The sequence below is a fragment of the Thermobia domestica genome, chromosome 17 (assembly GCF_964235325.1).
Source record: "Thermobia domestica chromosome 17, izTheDome1.hap1.1, whole genome shotgun sequence".
Lineage (NCBI taxonomy): Eukaryota > Metazoa > Arthropoda > Insecta > Zygentoma > Lepismatidae > Thermobia > Thermobia domestica.
Window position 1 is genome coordinate 151,786,488 of NC_137470.1, and position 18,604 is coordinate 151,805,091.

The 18,604-nt window shown below is 37.9% G+C and overlaps 2 protein-coding genes across 2 annotated transcripts; one reads left to right on the forward strand and one right to left on the reverse strand.

Annotated features, from left to right (window-relative positions):
• Positions 1-20: 20 nt before the first annotated feature.
• Positions 21-7,508, reverse strand: LOC145674417 (uncharacterized). The gene is made up of 2 exons (XM_081744451.1): positions 6,747-7,508; positions 21-2,097 (listed from the first exon to the last, which is right to left on the reverse strand). The coding sequence occupies exon 2, from the start codon at positions 1,629-1,631 to the stop codon at positions 21-23; it is 1,611 nt and encodes a 536-aa protein (XP_081600577.1). The 5' UTR covers positions 1,632-2,097; positions 6,747-7,508.
• A 4,476-nt stretch (positions 7,509-11,984) lies between these two features.
• On the forward strand, positions 11,985-12,626 carry LOC145674213 (zinc finger MYM-type protein 1-like). Its single transcript, XM_081744049.1, has one exon. It carries the CDS (start codon positions 11,985-11,987, stop codon positions 12,624-12,626), a length of 642 nt encoding a protein of 213 aa, XP_081600175.1.
• The last annotated feature ends 5,978 nt before the right edge of the window (positions 12,627-18,604 follow it).

Here is an 18,604-nt window from a genome sequence, read left to right on the forward strand (position 1 = left end):
GCAGTCTGTAAGTTTTTCTCCTATTTGTCGGCATGCAACAATGGATAAGCAAAATTGCTCTCCGAATATGAAAGTAGCACTACCTTCTCACAAATATCATCCACTTCTCGGAGCTGGTAAGTGTCGTCTAAGTTGCTTACTTCGCACACCCCTAACGCACTGCTCTGACAGAATGGTTCTGAATAAACGTTAGTAACATTTTTAAATTCTTTGCAGATTATGCACATGGCTTTTCTTGCATTTGAAAAAACAAAATTGAGGATCACAACCACTTTTCCATCGCGCAACCTACAACAGGAGTTTGGAAACTGTGTTGTCAGTTTATATCGCATACACTCTAATTCTTGAAATTGCTTAGATGTATCACAACCTTCCATAACTGGGCCTAAGAAATGTTGTTTCTTATAGGTAGTTTCAAAATACTTTACCTCTTCAGGGTGACTATCACATTGATCTATCTCGCTTAATCTTTTTATTACTTGCTGTAGTGGTTTCTCTCCCTTTCGCACAAGTTTCTTCAGTTTTTGAAGATAGTTTTCAAACTTAAACGCACTGCAGTTATCCAAAGATCCAAATACCTCAACAGTTTCATGGAGGTGAAGCAAGTTGTGAAAGTTGTGAGTCAGAAATTGTTGACCGTATATACATCTGAAAGTTTGCACAAAATGTTCAAGGAGTTCTTTTGCATATTTCAAGTATTTTAAGCAATATTTTGGGCTCACTAAAATTGTCATGGCAATATGCAATGTCATGAAGTTATTGTATCTGCATTCATATTCTGGGAGTAAAACATCCTTCAGCACAATTGGTCCTGTATAAAGTAAAAACTGGCGGAATTCTGTTGCTTTCCACCATTTTATCTCGTTTAATTTACGCGGTTTCCTACAAAACTCAAACGGGATTGAGGCTTGAAGAGAAACGAGTTTATTTGATATGGTGTCTATAAGGCGGTGATGAAGTTTCAGAGGAACTGGACCAAATACCCAGATGTACAATAAAGTCCGAAATGAACCTAGACAAACGAGGTGCATGTAATCCAGTGGGAATGACTTTATGAAATCAATTAAAGGAACAGACGTTAAAGGTGTATCTGTCACATGGAATTCCTCATCTTCCTTTCTTAAAAATCCTTCGTGTGTCCGGGGCACAGAGGTAATTTCTGGGAAGGTTACTCTGTTATTATAAAAAATTCCTTCTTGTTTACACTTTGTACACGAATTGTAGCCCGTATGCCCTTTTATTCCTAAAATGAAAGCCTTTGCGGGCGCATCACAAATGAAACCTTTTATAAACACAAACACTTTTCTGCCATTCACCACTAATCCATTAGTAAGAATACTAATACTCTCAGACACAAACTCACGTAGGAATTGTTCACAGCTTTCCGGTTTCTGTTTTCCATAATATATTCCTACAGGAAAGACTTTTGAGGTAACTGATTTAATATTCACAACAGCAGCTAATATTGGCCAAAGTTCACCAGCACTACTCTTAAACAAAGGTAATCCGTCGATCCCAATCATCAATTCAATTGAAGAGAAAGCCTCTTTGACTTTTGTTAGCACAGACTGTAGTCCAACAGCAATTCCTATATGAGAGTACATGCCGGGAGGTACCGGCAGTGTAGCCATACGCGAAGGAGTTTTTAAAATACTTCGAGAATCGGACGGCTAATCTGAAAAGCAATCATGACCCCGAAGAATGAGAAGCAATGCTGATAATGCAATATTGCTGATTCCGAAGCTTACTGCCCATTTTCGTAACTTATCTGGAAATCCCTCTCGCACTTCATCATTGCAATCATCCTGGTTACTGTTATCAGTGATATGACTACCGATGCTGGCATCTTCCACATGTAGACATTCGTAATCAGTTTCATCACAACTACTAATGTCTTCAAGATGGCCACACACTGTCCCTGAAGAGTCAATGCTTGTCTCCTCATCCGTTATATCTTTAATTTCCAATGGTCGGAAGTCACAACTTGCAAACGAAGTAGATGCGGAAGCATCAGCGTTTGTTTCCATATTCCTTAAGCGTTTTGTCTTTCCATGCCATGTCAGATCCATGAAGGCCTTTCGGAATGACATTCTTGAGCTATTAAACAAAGAAATACCACTTGATAAAAACGAGAAATTTCATAAGAATTCTATTTACGTAATATATGTTTAAATAATTCACCGTCATAATAGAAAATCAAATGACATTGAGTCAGTGAACTTCAAAAATGTACACCTTATTCCAAAAACGGTGGCCTTATTCTCTATTGTTGTTTTGAGCTGAAAGTTCTCTAAGATCAACTCTGATCGTCTTCGAAAATTGAGATTTCAATCTGAAAGAAACCTTCGCAATTAACAAAAAGTTGTGCTTATGTGTTTTTCTTCTTCTACGTAAGTCTAATAAGACATGTTAAAATGTTAATAAGTGTAGAGAAAAGTAATATTCACTCAAATATGTACTGGTACAGTATTCGAAACTATATATACACATGTGAGCACATGTTGGTTTTCTCACCTAAGTTTTCATATAAAAAAAAAAAAAAATCCAAAGGAACAAAACAAAGTTAATATACGTACTTTTCGCACCTACAGTGCAATGACAAAGACAAATAAGATAAACAACAGCATTCGGATGGATCTGAATACATTGTATTCGAGATTTTAGATCTTCAGAAGAAACTCGATATAAGTGTTCACATTAGCACAGTGGTAGAACGCGTGGCATGTAATCATAAGTTCGTAGGTTCTATTCCCACTAGGGACAGTTGTTGATTTGTAAGGATATATTCCTCAGAGCATGAATAATTATATAAATAATTTACACTTTTACCTATTAGGATATGCATGACAATGACTTTTTGTCAAATAAAAAGGTTCCCTCCGAGTTGAAATCACTGTGTCTGAAGAAGCCCGAAGTTGAATTTAGAGAATTTTCAGTTCAAAACAACCACAAAGAATCAACTCACCCTTTTTGGAACAAGGTGTACGTCTTTTATTATGCTGGTGATAATCATTAACAAAAGTGGACATACCCTTGAATATTTTGCAATGAAAGCTACTCCTATGCTGAATTATGATCACTGAAGAGGTAAAAACTATAACAGCTGTGAAGTTCTTGTTCAACAATGGCAAGAGCAGCAAACATAAAAGAAATGCATAGTCCGAATAAATTTAAATATTCCGGGAGACACTATAGCTCAGTGGTAGAGCGGTCATCTGTGGTGCGTGAGGTCTCTGGTCCAATCATAACTCTCGTCACGCGGGTCTCGTGTAATGAACAATCACGCTGAAGAATCATGATCTACTTGCATTTTTCAGTAATTTCCTATGCTCACACATTATTCTCATTTCTTAATCCTCTATTCCCTTAATTACAATCGCCGTTTGGTTATTTAAGTTGAGTGTTTCTTTTCATCAGCAATAAGACAGAGATCTATAGTTTAAAGTGGAATCCAAACAACCATAATCGTTCAAATTTTTAAGGCTTTCCTGCTGGGAATGGAACCCGGAATCCCGTATACCTAGGCTCACGTGCTAGCGAAAAGTGTTATCACCAGAGTCTCATCTAGTCTTGGAGCATAGCCATAAGACAAACTTTTAAAAATAGCATTCAGGTGATAATGTTTCTGAAGTATGAAATAACAGTTCGTACAGCATTATTTGACTGTTGAAACCACATTTAAAGAAGTTCAACGGGGCACCGAAATATTCTTGGTCGCCAATACGTAGTGTCAGGTTAGCTAGAACTTCTTTTTTGTTTTTATAAATTGAATATACGATAAGTTTTCGTATAAATTTATGTAACATATAGACGATTGATTCTAATCAATGACGTTTGATTAAATGAAAACAGCATTACAAATTCAAACGTTTAGCATTTGTTCTTTATACTAACGAAAGAATTGGCTCAATGAGATAATGGAAAACCAAAAATGAAGACGGTGATAGATGTCGGGAAGCATTTACATGGACAGACAATGGCAACGGCGCTTACATTTCAATTCACGTGAGACACCTGAGGCCTTATGCAGAGTCGTTCTGACGAGAGATTAGTGCCATACTAAAGAGTTCGACTAACATATATTTCCTGCAGCAGTCAGGCCTTTATTGTTTTACTATATTGTCTACTATTATTGATATATAATATCTACTAGTGTTGTCTACTATATATAATATAATACTAAGAAGTCAGATCTACTAGTATTGAATGTTGAAACAATTTTTCGGTTATACGGATACTCACCTTTGCCAACGCGCCTGCCTTATACAAATCTTGCCCAGACAAAAATTGAATGCAATGCTAGGTTGTAATAACCACCTACCACAAGTATTGCTGCATTCACATTTATGGGTGCATGAATTTGTAAAATTTACGGAACAAAATATATAATATAATTTGGAAAGCTCATTTCATAAGGAACCCAAATATCTGGACACTGAACCTGTGAGTTCGATATTTCTTGAGAAATACATCTATAAAATTTCCGCTAATCAAACATGAAATCACATAGGAGAACACAGACAGAGTTGGAAACCCATGTCGCATAACGGTCCTCTGCCATTATTAAGACAGTAGTGATCAAAAGAAAAGTAAGTACCTTACCTGTACACAAGGGCGCCCATCAGAGGGGTGGGCAAGGTGGGGCGCTCGCCCACTCTAAGAGCAAATTGTACTTGGGAATATCGAAAACCCAACAGAATTTTTACATTAGTTACAGCAAAATTGGAAACGTTGCTTATACTTGCCCGACCCCCCCCTTGGAAAACACAACATGGGCACCCTTGCCTGTACAGTCAGTATTTCCTCAGAAATACTTTACTGAAAGTAGTACTTCTGAAGCATAAGGGCCTAGCATTTCTCTTTGATTGCGAACCTAGCAGACAACGTAAATAAATTTATATTCCAGGTAAGTATACGCAATTAGTTATAATGGACAAAAACAACGTGTCCTGCGGGCCTCTAACATGCCTTCGTTCGCTCGGCAATATTGTATAAAACATTTAATTTACTAGTATTTTTGGCGAAAGCTAAACTAACTTAACAAAAATTAGGCGTGTTTAAGAAAATAGTAATAAGTTCTACCAAAAAATTCTAGATCCCCGAAAGCCGACCTATGCCGAACTACCGTACACATCCATAAAAGAGGATAGTATAGTTTCCCGTAGTACCCTATTGCGTAAGGATTTTTTAAATATATATACCGGTATATTGTTTTCTGAAACACACAAGAAAACGCTTTCTTAATATTTTACAAAGTCATTTATAACGGGGGAGTTACATCACTTCCTCACCATTCACATACTACCATACTTTATGGTCACTCTTCAAATCGCTCTGCTATTACATTGATGAAATAACATTTATGAGCATCAAATGCACCCTTACTTCCATAACAAGACTTTCTGAAGGGGGAATTTCACTACCCGTCACACATTCACGTACTATTCTGCTTTAAGAACGCACTATTACCTTCACGAAATATTAACAACCATTTAACAAACCTCTTTTGGAGGATTCCATTTTATGAGTCAGGTGACGGAAGTATAGCGCTTTCCAGAGAGTCTCTCCTGTACTTCGTAGTTAACCAACACAAGTGGACATTTCAGTAAGGTTTTCAGATGAAATATTGGTCAAGGATAAGGTACTTCCTTTTTCCGATTACTAACGAAATGCTCTCTTCAAATTAAAACATATTTCTTCCACAAATTTATGTCTATGTACAATAGGATAGCACCCAGTTTCCGCGAGTCCCAAACACATGCTAAGGCTGTAAGATATGATTTTGTGCTAAAAGTTGAATTTGATGCATTCCAGTATGCACCCATAAAGTGTGAATGTAGGCAAGAGATTTTCGCACGTGTTAACACATTTGCACTGTATGTGTCGTATGCAATGACACATTGTTACAAAATACTTCAAACCCAGTTCCACTTGTTGCTATGCGTTAAGATGAACGTATAAAGTGATCCACGGGTGTATCGAAATTTAATCCATTTACGCGCACCCATGTTGCTAACGCGCCTCTCCTTATGGATACTCCCCTGCGGGCCCACCAGTTATGCTATGTCCTGACGTGAAATGATGCAATGTGTGCTTGCACTGGTCATGTATCACAGCTTAGTGTGTGTTCTTCGCAAAACAATACTTTTTATGGTACATCAGCTTCCACGCATCTTATCAATCTGTACGCAAATATTTGGGCATGTACAGGAAAATTAAGCCTGCAGAATGTCTCAGGGATTTATTTATTTTTAACAAGCAAATTGTAAGCCAAAAATACAAGACATGTTTTATTTAAAAGATTACTGTAGACCCCATTATTCATAATATGTACGATAAATTTCATTAACATTCTGATTCATTGAACCAAAAATATAGCCCAGACTTTGGAGATAAGTATACTTCTAATTCAATCAATCCTTCCTTGCCATGTGTACACACTCATAGTTAAGGTAAATAAAGCATTTGAACAAACAAATTTTAATTGAAGTGTAAGTTTGCATTTGTATAAATTCATATATATCAAAGAATGATTATTATTTGTGTGGTGCATCTAGTGCACTATATCTATCTATCTATCAATAGCTATATATTTGCCATTAAATATAGATATATTTATGTTGCATTTATATTATTGTACTAATGCACGACAGTAACATACACCGGCAATCGAAATTCAGACAACATAAAATGGCAAGCATAAAATGAGGAAGTTCATATTTTACTAAGGAAAAATTCTGACTTACCTCCTTCTATTTGCAACTCCTCGTTTTTAATATCTTCCAATACTGAAGGTGCCAAATTGAACGACTACTATTTTCCCTTTAATCAACGTGAATACAAAAAAGACGCTAACAACGCGAACACTACCAACCAAGGCGCCAAACATTAAGAGGTCAGCGTCACGTGGTGTTTGAGAACAAATGAAAATCGAACGCGCGCTGGCTTTTTACTTCAATTCAAGAAAAACGTCTCGCAAGCGAAGCTTGGGTTGTCTGCATTATAGCTTGCGCTAAACAAAAATAAGCTTTTGTGTATAAGCGAAAGCGAAATAAAACCAAATAAAATCGACAGGCAAGCTTGCGGCAAGCAAACATGCTGTCTGGGTATATATATATACCTTTCGGGTTCTTGTCTGGAGATGCGAATTGTACTCTGTGGCAACGTCGCAGATAAAGAACCATAGATTAGATCTACCAATTCATCAGCGGCGGTCCGTGAGGGTAGGCTGCAGGACTGCAGCCCCCCCCAAAGTAATTCCATATTTCCGATCCGAGACTTAATCAATTTTTATATGTATGCTCTTTTAACGCGCGTTTTGTTGTTCAATTTTTCGCCTGCTTTTAGCAAATTTGTTGTTCCACTTCACTCCCTGGGACTGTCAGTACAATCTCCTGCCCTTTCTTACGGTGTTGTGATTCCACTTCCTCCCCTTTTAAGCATGTCTTTCCTGATAACGTGTGGACTGCTTTCCCTGCAGTCCTTTCGGAGTTTTGACAGTTTGCGCAAGCGCGTTCTTCTCAATTTGAGTCCGTCTGCTTTGTTTGACGATGCGCGCGTATATTCAGACTTGCCAACTCTAGGGAAATCTCCACTGGCTAATCCTATATAAAATCTTCAGTTTCTGATTTTTAGGTGCGAGTGGCATAATCTCACTTTCTTTGATTAGCAACGCTGAGTATACTTGTGTTGTTTGTCTACTGGCGGGATGTTTCTAGTAGGCAAGTGATTTATTCTGTGCAATAGTGGATTATATTAATTCTTTGAAAATGCGGTATTTCTTTCCGTGAGTATTTGCGTTGCGTCGTGCGAGTGATTTGGTGTTACTTGTGAATTTTGTCTTCTGTATCAGTGTTCCCAAAAGACAAGTGAAACTATACAACTATTAAACTATACAATTAGAATTCCTGCAGTTCTTTAAGGGTGGTCTGTTTCGTCCTTGCCTTCTTGTGAGTGCATTGGTGTTCTGTGACGACGTGCGTGTATTTTTTCGTGCTTTGTTGTGGTTCCACATCTTGCGTTTGTATAGGGAAAATGAATAATTCAGTAGAATATTTAAAATCTATTCGATTTGGTAGTTTAACATTGGCAGAAAAATGTGAAATTAAAGCACATGGGAGACTGACTCCTGTACTAGACATAACACAAACTGCTGTAAGTCGTCAAAAACAGTATACTAGGTGTTTCAATACTGAAATATATAACAAATATGAGTGGATATGTGGGCGTGAAATAAGAAACGCACTTTTCTGTTTCCCTGGTCTTTTGTTCGGGATTGACGGTGACGCAGCGAACATCGCGTGGGTTGAAAAAGGGGTATCAGATTTGAAGAGACTTCACGACAAAAGCCATAAACATGAAATTTTGAAGGAAGCATGTTAATAATATGTTAAATCTAGCCACACTTGGTTCTGTGAACGTCCAGACTTGTTTAAGTCACGCCTATAAAGACTCGATTGAACGTCATAATAGTCAGGTGCAGAAAAATAGGGACACACTTTCAAAAATCGTTAACTGCGTAAAATTTTGTGGTTTTCATGAACTAGCGTATAGGGGGCATGATGAGCGTGAAAGATCGAAAAATCAAGGCGTGTTCATGGGGTTGATTAAATATACATCTTGAACTAGATTCCTTAATGAAGTTTCATCTTGACAGTACATCAGCATTTAAAGGGACTTCTAAAAGTATTCAAAATGAGTTACTTCAATGTATGCTAGAAGTCACCAGGGAAAATATAATAGAAGAAATTAAAGCTGCCGAATATGTTTCTCTTATGGCTGACGAAACAACTGACATTGCATATATGTTTCAGCTTGTTATTATCTTAAGGTACTGTACTGCAGAAGGTGTTCCTGTGGAAAGATTCTGGGGCTTTTTTTTTAATCCAAATAGCCAAAATGCCAACTCCATTGCTGAATGCATACTTTCTGAAATTAATCAAATCTTAAAACAAGAAAGTAAACTTATTGGCCAAAGCTATGATAGCGCAGCTGTAATTAGTGGGGCTATAAATGGAGTTCAGGCCAAAGTGAGAGAGGTATATCCTAATGCTTATTTTGTGCACTGTTTTGCTCATCAATTGAATCTTGTGATGGAAAGAGCCAACAGACAAAACACTAAAGCCAGAATATTCTTTTCTAATCTTTCTGCTATCCCGGCTTTTTTTTCTCACTCTCATAACAGAACAGCTGTTTTAGATTCCTGTGTTGCCAAGCGGATACCCACTGGTGGACCAATTAGATGGAATTTTAAATCTAGGACTGTTAATGTAGTGTATGAAAAGCAGGAAGAACTGAAAGAATGCTTCCAAGTTTTGTCAGAATCCGAGACCTCAAGCACCGCAACAATAAATGAAGGGTCTGCCTTCTTGGGTTATCTTCAAAATGAAGAATTTTGTTTCTGGCTAATTTTTTTTTTCGCTTAGTTATGCCACATCTTGATATTCTATATAACCAACTACAGAGTCGTCAAATAGATGCAGCAAAAGTCCAATCATATTTATCTGCCTTTACTACTGAAGTTAACAAAAGGGCCATTCCACGCGAAAGTGAGCCTGAACCCAAATTTTCGAAAACTGTTAAAATCAATGCATTTTTACGTATATATGAAGTAAATAGAACGAAATTTACTTTTTCACAAAGAAAAACTTATTTACACTTAGAATTCACGTAAAATTTTAAGTCTGAGTTGTGAATTTGTAACATGTCGGCTGGGAGGAAAATTTTTATTCTTGTTATCGGCCACATTTTACGGTATATTGCGCATGTTTGGCTGAAGTAACTTCGAGCTATTCAAGATGCTTCTTTTTGCTACAAGCTGCAGTTGAAATAGTGTTTACAGGATAAAAATTGGTTATAATATCATTAAAGATATAAACGTCAACTTGAGTGTCCTGCCCGTGACAGAAAACTACCAAAAGTTATTGTACTGAATTACTAAATTTGTGAATGTGGTTCGTACTTAGTAGAAGTAACAATTTTCACGTGTACTTCACATTTACCAAATTTTGGACTAATGCTAACAATATATTTCGATTTATTTCAATTTGAAAACTTGTCCTGCCCGTGACAGTGGGCATGCCACTCGTGGGATAGTTTGTGTACATTGGTTATTCACGATAGAAAATTATTCCATGTGTACTAAAATAAAGTTTTCTAAGCATGAACATTATTTACTTAAATAGAGGATTATGTATTACTGTCAGTATGATGTTTTAACTTAAAATAAATGTCATATAAATATTATCATTAGTGTCACCTTTCTGTTCGTTTCAAGGGAGCAGTAGATGGGATTGAAGTACGTACAAAACGGCCAGTATGGAACTTTGTGAAACAAAACAAAGTAATTGTAGAATGTGCTGCTAATTTCGTAGCAGCTTTAAACTTTTCGTTTCAAAATATATCTGTTTTACTACTATCATCAGCAGAAATTGAAAAAAAAAAAAAAAAAAAAGACGTTTTGAATAAAAGACGGGAAAATGCTCTTGTCAATTGAATGTCTCCAATCAAAACAGTTATTCCTGCAATTTGACAGTGAAAATTTGGTAGTTCGTCGAACTTTTAAATTAGAGTTTCATCCGTATAAAATCTTTCAATTTCTAACAGACTTTTATTCAGATTCTGAAAATGGTGACTCCAAAAGCCATGAAGGTATCCTGAGGGACGACTTACAAGGCTTGTGCATGTTAACAAGGCTTGTGTTAGACCAGCTGTTGAAGATATATAACAATAAACCTTTTTGTTGATGGAATTTTTCTCTAGTGGACAGAAAAAGAAAACATAGACATGCAACTATCGCACAAAGCCCAGTAGAAGAGGACGAAGAAGTCAAGGAAATTCGTATGAAGACCGTAAGCGATTGCGGTAAAATTTTCAAGACTGTTGAAGATGTGTCTTACGTGCATTTCGATCAAATAATACCTTTGATACCAGCAGTGCTGTGCCCCAAGGGGGGAGGGAGGCGAGCGTGGTTACGGCCCCGGGCGTCAAAGTAAGGGGGTGCAAAATTCAGGAGGAAAAAATAATATTATATACATATATATATATATATATATATATATATATATATATATATATATATATATATATATATATAATGGAAGGAAAACAAGTATTAAAAAGTGCTCAAAATCAACGAAAAGCAGAGTTTATTTTTGAAAATTTTCTTACGCATCGCGCCAACCATAGTAACGCTTTGAGGCTGGTCTGTCGATCTCACTCATATTTACGGGGGCGCCGTCGCGACGCGTTGTATACTCTCGCCCCGGGCGCTGATTTTCCACGGCACGGGCACTGGATACTAGAACCTATTTTATATACTGTTAGACAGTGTTTTGTACGAATTTCCCTACAAGGTGGGTGTAAATGGGCAAATAAAACCATTTCCTAAAGTGTAGGTGGTGAGAAATAAGTGTACGGCATATTATTATTTTTATGTGGTAAAAGCGAGCCTCAACTGAAGTAAATATAATTATTTATGTAAAATGCTATAACAGAACAGCAGAAATTAACTTATTTTCCATTTTATTTCATTTTTGAAATCATTCTTATTGAGATGTTGTGTGTTGATTCACACGGTGTCCTGCCCGTGACAACAATGTGTCCTGCCCGTGACACAGTAAAGTTTAGTTTATTCATTAAATAAATATTTGGCAAATTTCTATTATGTGAAGTTTGTTTTAAAATTTCATCATTTATACATTTCCGTTTAAATAAAAACATTTTGAGCTAAGAATTCACAGTGTTTTGTAACATTCATTTGGTGTGTCGAAAGTCACTTCTCTTTTTTGTCCCCACCCGTGACAGACATTTAGGAATTAATATTTTCTACTCTAAACAGAAAAAAATACTGAAAACATCAGCTACATATACTCGTAAGTCTGTACTGCTCATATATCATACAATTAGCAGAATTTATGTTGTACTTTTAGAAATATACAACTTTAAAGCATCAAAAATGTCGTGTAAATGTCCTGCCCGTGACGATGGAATGGCCCAAAATCAGGGAATCAGTAGAACTAATTGATACCGAAACGCAAATTCAAAACAAAAGGAGAATTGTTTCAAACGCACAATCAAGAACAGCCGCAGCCAAAGAAGTGTGTGATGTTATTTCAAACCAAGTAAACCTGCGCTTCCATTTTACAGACCACTTATCCATATCTTCACTTCTGCAGGAATCTAATTTTGATCAGTTTAGTGCTTCCTTTCCCGAAGAAATCTTCAATAAATGTACAGAACTCTTTCCTGTGATTGATAAAGATAAACTTCATACAGAACTTAGTGTAGTTTATGCAAGAGAAGAGTTAAGGAAACTTGGTGGTGCTGTGAATTTCCTCCAGTATATTATAAACAATAGTCTTGCTTCCACTTTTTCTGAAGTGCTAAAACTTTTGAAAATATTCATAACGTTGCCCCGAACTACTAGTGAACCTGAGCGATGCTTTTCTACCCTTAAAAGAGTGAAAACTTTTCTGAGAAATACAATGGGAGAAGAACGGTTAACAGCACTTGCCATGTTATCAATAGAAAAGGAAATGGTTGAAAAGATCCCTAACTTTAATAATAGAGTTATCGACAAGTTTACCACAAGGAAGGACCGTCGTATGGAATTAATTTTTAAATAAGGTAAGTGTTTTATTTTATGCAGCCCTCCTAAGTACAAGTAGCACGAGCCTCCACTGCAATTCATCAAATGATTACATCGATTCTTGCCAGATGACAGTTAAAGTCAATAGACTTTGACACTAGCATAACTTATTACCTTAAGAATCAATGTAAATATTTGAGGGATTTGTAGAGCAATGCTAATGGTTCCATGTTAATATGCGATGTTGCCACATTGTGAAATTTTGTTTCCCCATAGCGGCTGAAGGAGACTCCGAACAGCATTCGATCATATAACGTTTTCGTTTTATTTTTTACCTGTAGAATGGTGCTCTGTGGTGAGTGGGTGCCATTTTTAGAACACCCGATATATATTTGCAGTTGTTTGATACGAACGAGAGAGAGAGAAAGAAAAAATACACAGTTTGGATATTGACAAAGTCACTTGCCTTCGCTGTTGGGGGTCTACCTAGGTAGGAAGGGGAGTATTTCCACAAAAGAATTAAAAGGTCAGGAAAAAGATCTGCCTTCAAAAATGTTCTTGTTCCGATTTGTTGCAAAAATAAATGCTTGATTTGACGTCGACTTTTAGCTGACAAAAGATAATAGCAAACAATGAAATTCATTGGACTCTGTTCACAGAAACTTTGAAAAAATGGCGGACCCACTGTACAAACTATATGTGAACCTAATTAATGTAGTACAAATAAACATCTTCATAAATCGTTTGTTACCGTTGGTGAGCAGTGATGACTCCAGGTTTAACTTTTGGGAGAGCGGAGGGGCAGACATTTGGAGAAAGTAGCGTTTTTATTGTATGCCGAAGATATTAGTTTTATATTACTTGACCTACAGTACGTTATAATAAGTGTGGGGAGCAGTCGGGGTCGAGCGCCCTCAGCGGTTTCGTTCGCCCCGACTGCTCCCCACACTTCTTTAGCGTCGTCACTGTTGAAGAGTGCACACTGCGGTTGTATTTTATTATGAAGGAAAGGGTAATTTTCAAGCACTTTAGATAAGATACGACTGGCAAATTTGCTGTATATTTTTATTGTAAAACGAACTTTAAATCGACTGAAATTACAAACGAAGCATCTTCTAGCTTTGTATCAGCAATATTAGCTCAGCCACAAGTTATTCTTACTGTCGAAAACGATAAAGAAAAGATCTACCTAGACTATCTAGTGAGAAAATTAAGGAAATGTCAAAGTCATAGTAAGTCAGTATTGTAGTTATTGCTTATAGTGTCAGAAGTGGCCAACAGAACTGATTATGCGTAAGGGCTAAGCTTTTGATTGATTCTGTTGAGTTTATCGTCTCTTTCAGCAACGAGGCTATGTGAAATGTGGACATACAGATTTAACGTAGGATCTAGTCCAGATGAACTCTTTTGCTTATATGGCTTCTGCCAAAGTAATGCAATCCGCGTTTCAGGTTAAAATTTAGTACGGGATAAATAATACCGCCTTGACTTATAGTGCCAAAAATCGTTAAAAACAAAAAACTCTCTGGTCATTGTTGAACGTGCCCACCACAATCACATTTTTTCTTTATTTTTTTCCTTTGTAACATAAGCGAATAAGTTAGCAATTTGTGCTGAAAAGCAGTTATTTTTACGTCAGTCAAAATCAACAGCAGTTTTAGCCAGGCGTGCAGCGAAGCAAGTGTTGAGAATGCCTCATGTAAAGCAATCTGTTTTGTTGAAGTTGAGAGCATACGTTGCAGAATTTTGGAGCGATGTGTTCTGTACAAATGACAAGATTTGCTCTGTAAATTATCTGAATCCAGTGTGGGATATTCGAAGAGATCTTCTGTATTGCAACATTTAGATACGGCGAAGCATACAGTAAATAAATGTGTGTAGGTAGAAAGCGAAATCACAAACGCCACTTCAACATGTGACATCGTTCCAGAGCAGTCGAATATCCTCTTTCTCCAAGGACCTGTGTAAAGCGTTAATTCATTTAATACCCCTCTGTGGAAGTTGGAAAACCCTAATCTTCGTGAGTTTTTGAGAAATACTGCGATATGGAAATATCTCACGAATCCACCCTTAGGAAGGTGTATGTGGAAAATGTCTATAGTAAAACTATGTGTAACATCTGGCAGAAAGTGCAAAATAAAAGTTTCTGGTTATTAGTGGAAGAAAGGACAGACTATGGCGGATGTTTATATAGCTAATGTTGTGCTTGGTATTTTGAAATCAGAACAGGTTGGAGAAATTTTTCATGTACATGTTCAGCAGTTGGAGAAGGTTAACCATTCTACAATCGCTGGCTGTATTGAGAACACAATGCGGGTGATTTTTCCAGAAGGCGTTCCTCGTGACATTCTTCTCGTACCCGTAACGGATGCAGCTATTTATACGGTGAAAGCAGGGAAAACTTTGAAAGTTTTATATCCCATAATGATCCACATTACCTGTCTGGCACATGGAGTCCACAGAGTATGTGAAGAAATTGGAGCAAAATACCCCAACGATTCGCTTTGTGTCAAATATGAAGAAAATTTTCTTGAAATGTCCATCACGATGTCCCTAAAAGAGGGTGTCCCGGATATTTCTTTGCCACCACAGCCGGTGGTGACATGGTGGGGAACATGGCTTAAATCAATTCAATATTGCTGCGTCAATCTGGCTATTCTTCTCGAAATAGTTGCTGGATTTCAAACTAAAGATGCAGCATGCATTAGTGTTGTTCAGTAATTCCTTAATGATATTAAATTAAAAGATGGTATTGTGTACATTTCTGCAATTTTTTTTTTGGTGTCATTCTTTGAGCGATTGGAGAAAAATGGTCTCAGTGTGCAAGACTGTCTTAAAGCCTTAGAAGATGTTACAACAAAGTTGTCAACGGCAAAGGGACCAACAGCAGATTTGGTGAAAGACAAGTTCACTGCCACCCTCAACAACAATACTGGATATGGCACTTTTACCAAGAACGCAGCTGAGTAGGGTGGGGTCACTTGGGGCAGTTTTTTTTTCCTACTGCGCATGCGCAAACCCTGGACGCTGATTGGCTGGCGCAGGTCACGTGACCCCGCCCCCTTGGCCACGCCCCCTGACGCTGATTGGCTGGCCACGCCCCCGGCCACGCCCCTTCACGCTGATTGGTCGGTGTAGGCCACGCCCCTTGACGCTGATTGGCCGGTCACGCCCCCTTGGCGCTGATTGGTCGGTGCCAGTCACGCCCCCTTAACGGCGATTGGTCACGCTCTTTTACGACCGCCTATCTACTGCGCTGACTGGCTGGCAGCGGACCCCCACCGATTGGCTGGCGTCAGACCTCGCCCCCTTAACGCCGATTGGCGGACCACGCGCACGGTCTGCGCAGATCGGTCGACGCCGGATCACCGCACCTGCCACATGCCACATAAGATTCGTTCCCTTTTATGAGCACTTTACGAACACATAGCAGAGCAGATATCACATTCTTCATCCACCTATTTAACATAGCTCATATTACACAGAGACTCGTTCCCTTTTATGAGCACTTTTAACATGGCAGAAATTACACAGAGACTACGAACACATAACATAGCACATATTACATAGCAGGGGTGCACTCGTTCCCTTTTATGAGCACTCTTTTTAAACATAGCAGAGAATAATGGGGGAGTATTCGTCCTCCATTTTGAGACCAATTTTTTGACCTACTGCGCATATGCGCAAAACTGTTCCAATTCCGCCGGAGCAGAACAGCCGTTCTATTTATCAATGGTACCAGAACACACACACACACAGCAGACCGCAGACTGTTCCGGTTAAGGGACAGATTACGGCTATGCGCAGAAACATAAAATAAGACATAACACCCCCGTTCTCTTTTACGAGCACTTTATAGCAACATAATAGAGCAGATCGCAGATTGTTCCAGTTTAGGAGCAGACTACGTCTATGCGCAGAAACATAAAATAATACATAACACCCTCGTTTTCTCTTACGAGCGCTTTATAGCAACATAATAGAGCAGAGAATAAAAAATAACAACACACACACACACACAAACACACAGTTGTATGTTTATGCGCAGTAAAATTAAATTTCCAATTAATTACACATTGCACGCATGCGCAGAAAAATTACAGTCACATAACAAACTTTTCCAGTTGCAGTGCCAGTTCCGGTTCAGGAGCCGATTACGCAAACTGTTCCGATTCCTGTTCCGACTCTCCCGGAGCAGACTACGTGCAACAAGTAGGCTGTAAAAAACTATGACCTATTATTCATTCCCTAAATAACATAGTATACACTCACGCTTGGTTGCGTATGCCAAATCCAATTTAGTAAAAATAACACGCATGCGCAGAAACATTTACATTTCCGACTCGACCATGCTGGTAAAGAATACCACACTTATTTCTACCAGGGTCTTATAGTTTATGTGGGATACGTCGTTTGTATGACCCTTAAAACCTAATAACTCAAAAACGAAGCAACATATTGAGGTGGTGTTTCCACATTTAGTAATTGGTCATCAGGTACTACAAGTTCCAAAATAATGAACATCGAAGTCAAAGGTCAACATACTTAAAACCTAATCACTCGAAAACAGACCCACATATTGAGATGGTGTTTCCACGTTTAGTAATTGGTCATCAGGTACTACAAGTTCCAAAATAATGACCATCGAAGTCAAAGGTCAACACACTTAAAACCTAATCACTCGAAAACAGGCCCACATATTGAGCTGGTGTTTCCACGTTTAGTAATTGGTCATCAGGTACTACAAGTTCCAAAATAATGACCATCGAAGTCAAAGGTCAACATACTTAAAACCTAATAACACGAAAACGGAGCTACATATTGAGATGCTGTTTCCAAATCTAGTAATTGGTCATCAGGTACTACATGTTCCAAAATAATGACCATCGAGGTCAAAGGTCAACATACTTAAAACCTAATCACTCGAAAACGGAGCCACATATTGAGGTCGTGTTTCCACATTTAGTAGTTGGTCACCAGGTACTACAAGTTCCAAAATAATGACCATCGAGGTCAAAGGTCAATACTTAAAACCTAATCACTCGAAAACGGACCCACACATTGAGAAGGTGTTTCCAAGTCTGGTAATTGGTCATCAGGTACTACAAGATCCAAAACATTGACCATCGAAGTCAAAGGTGAACCTACTTAAAACCTAATAACTCGGAAACTGAGCCACATATTGAGGTCGTGTTTCCACATTTAGTAGTTGGTCACCAGGTACTACAAGTTCCAAAATAATGACCATCGAGGTCAAAGGTCAACATACTTAAAACCTAATCACTCGAAAACAGGCCCACATATTGAGCTGGTGTTTCCACGTTTAGTAATTGGTCATCAGGTACTACAAGATCCAAAACATTGACCATCGAGGTCAAAGGTCAACCTACTTAAAACCTAATAACTCGGAAACTGAGCCACATATTGAGATGCTGTTTCCAAATCTAGTAATTGGTCATCAGGTACCACAAGATCCAAAACATTGACCATCGATGTCAAAGGTCAACATACTTAACACCTAATCACTCGAAAACGGAGCCACATATTGAGATGATGTTTCCAAATCTAGTAATTGGTCATCAGGTACTACATGTTCCAAAATAATGACCATCGAGGTCAAAGGTCAACATACTTAAAACCTAATCACTCGAAAACTGAACCATATATTGAGGTCGTGTTTCCACATTTAGTAGTTGGTCACCAGGTATTACAAGTTCCAAAATAATGACCATCGAGGTCAAAGGTCAACATACTTAAAACCTAATCACTCGAAAACGGACCCACACATTGAGATGGTGTTTCCAAATCTAGTAATTGGTCATCAGGTACTACATGCTCCAAAATAATGACCATCGAGGTCAAAGGTCAATATACTTAAAACCTAATAACTCGAAAACGGATCCACATATTGAGGTCGTGTTTCCACATTTAGTAGTTGGTCATCAGGTACTACATGCTCCAAAATAATGACCATCGAGGTCAAAGGTTAACATACTTAAAACCTAATAACTCGAC

Excerpts from the sequence above, each read along its gene's own strand:
- LOC145674417 (XM_081744451.1), bottom strand. The coding sequence starts at position 1,631 with ATGGCTACACTGCCGGTACCTCCCGGCATGTACTCTCATATAGGAATT.
- LOC145674213 (XM_081744049.1), top strand. The coding sequence starts at position 11,985 with ATGGAATGGCCCAAAATCAGGGAATCAGTAGAACTAATTGATACCGAA.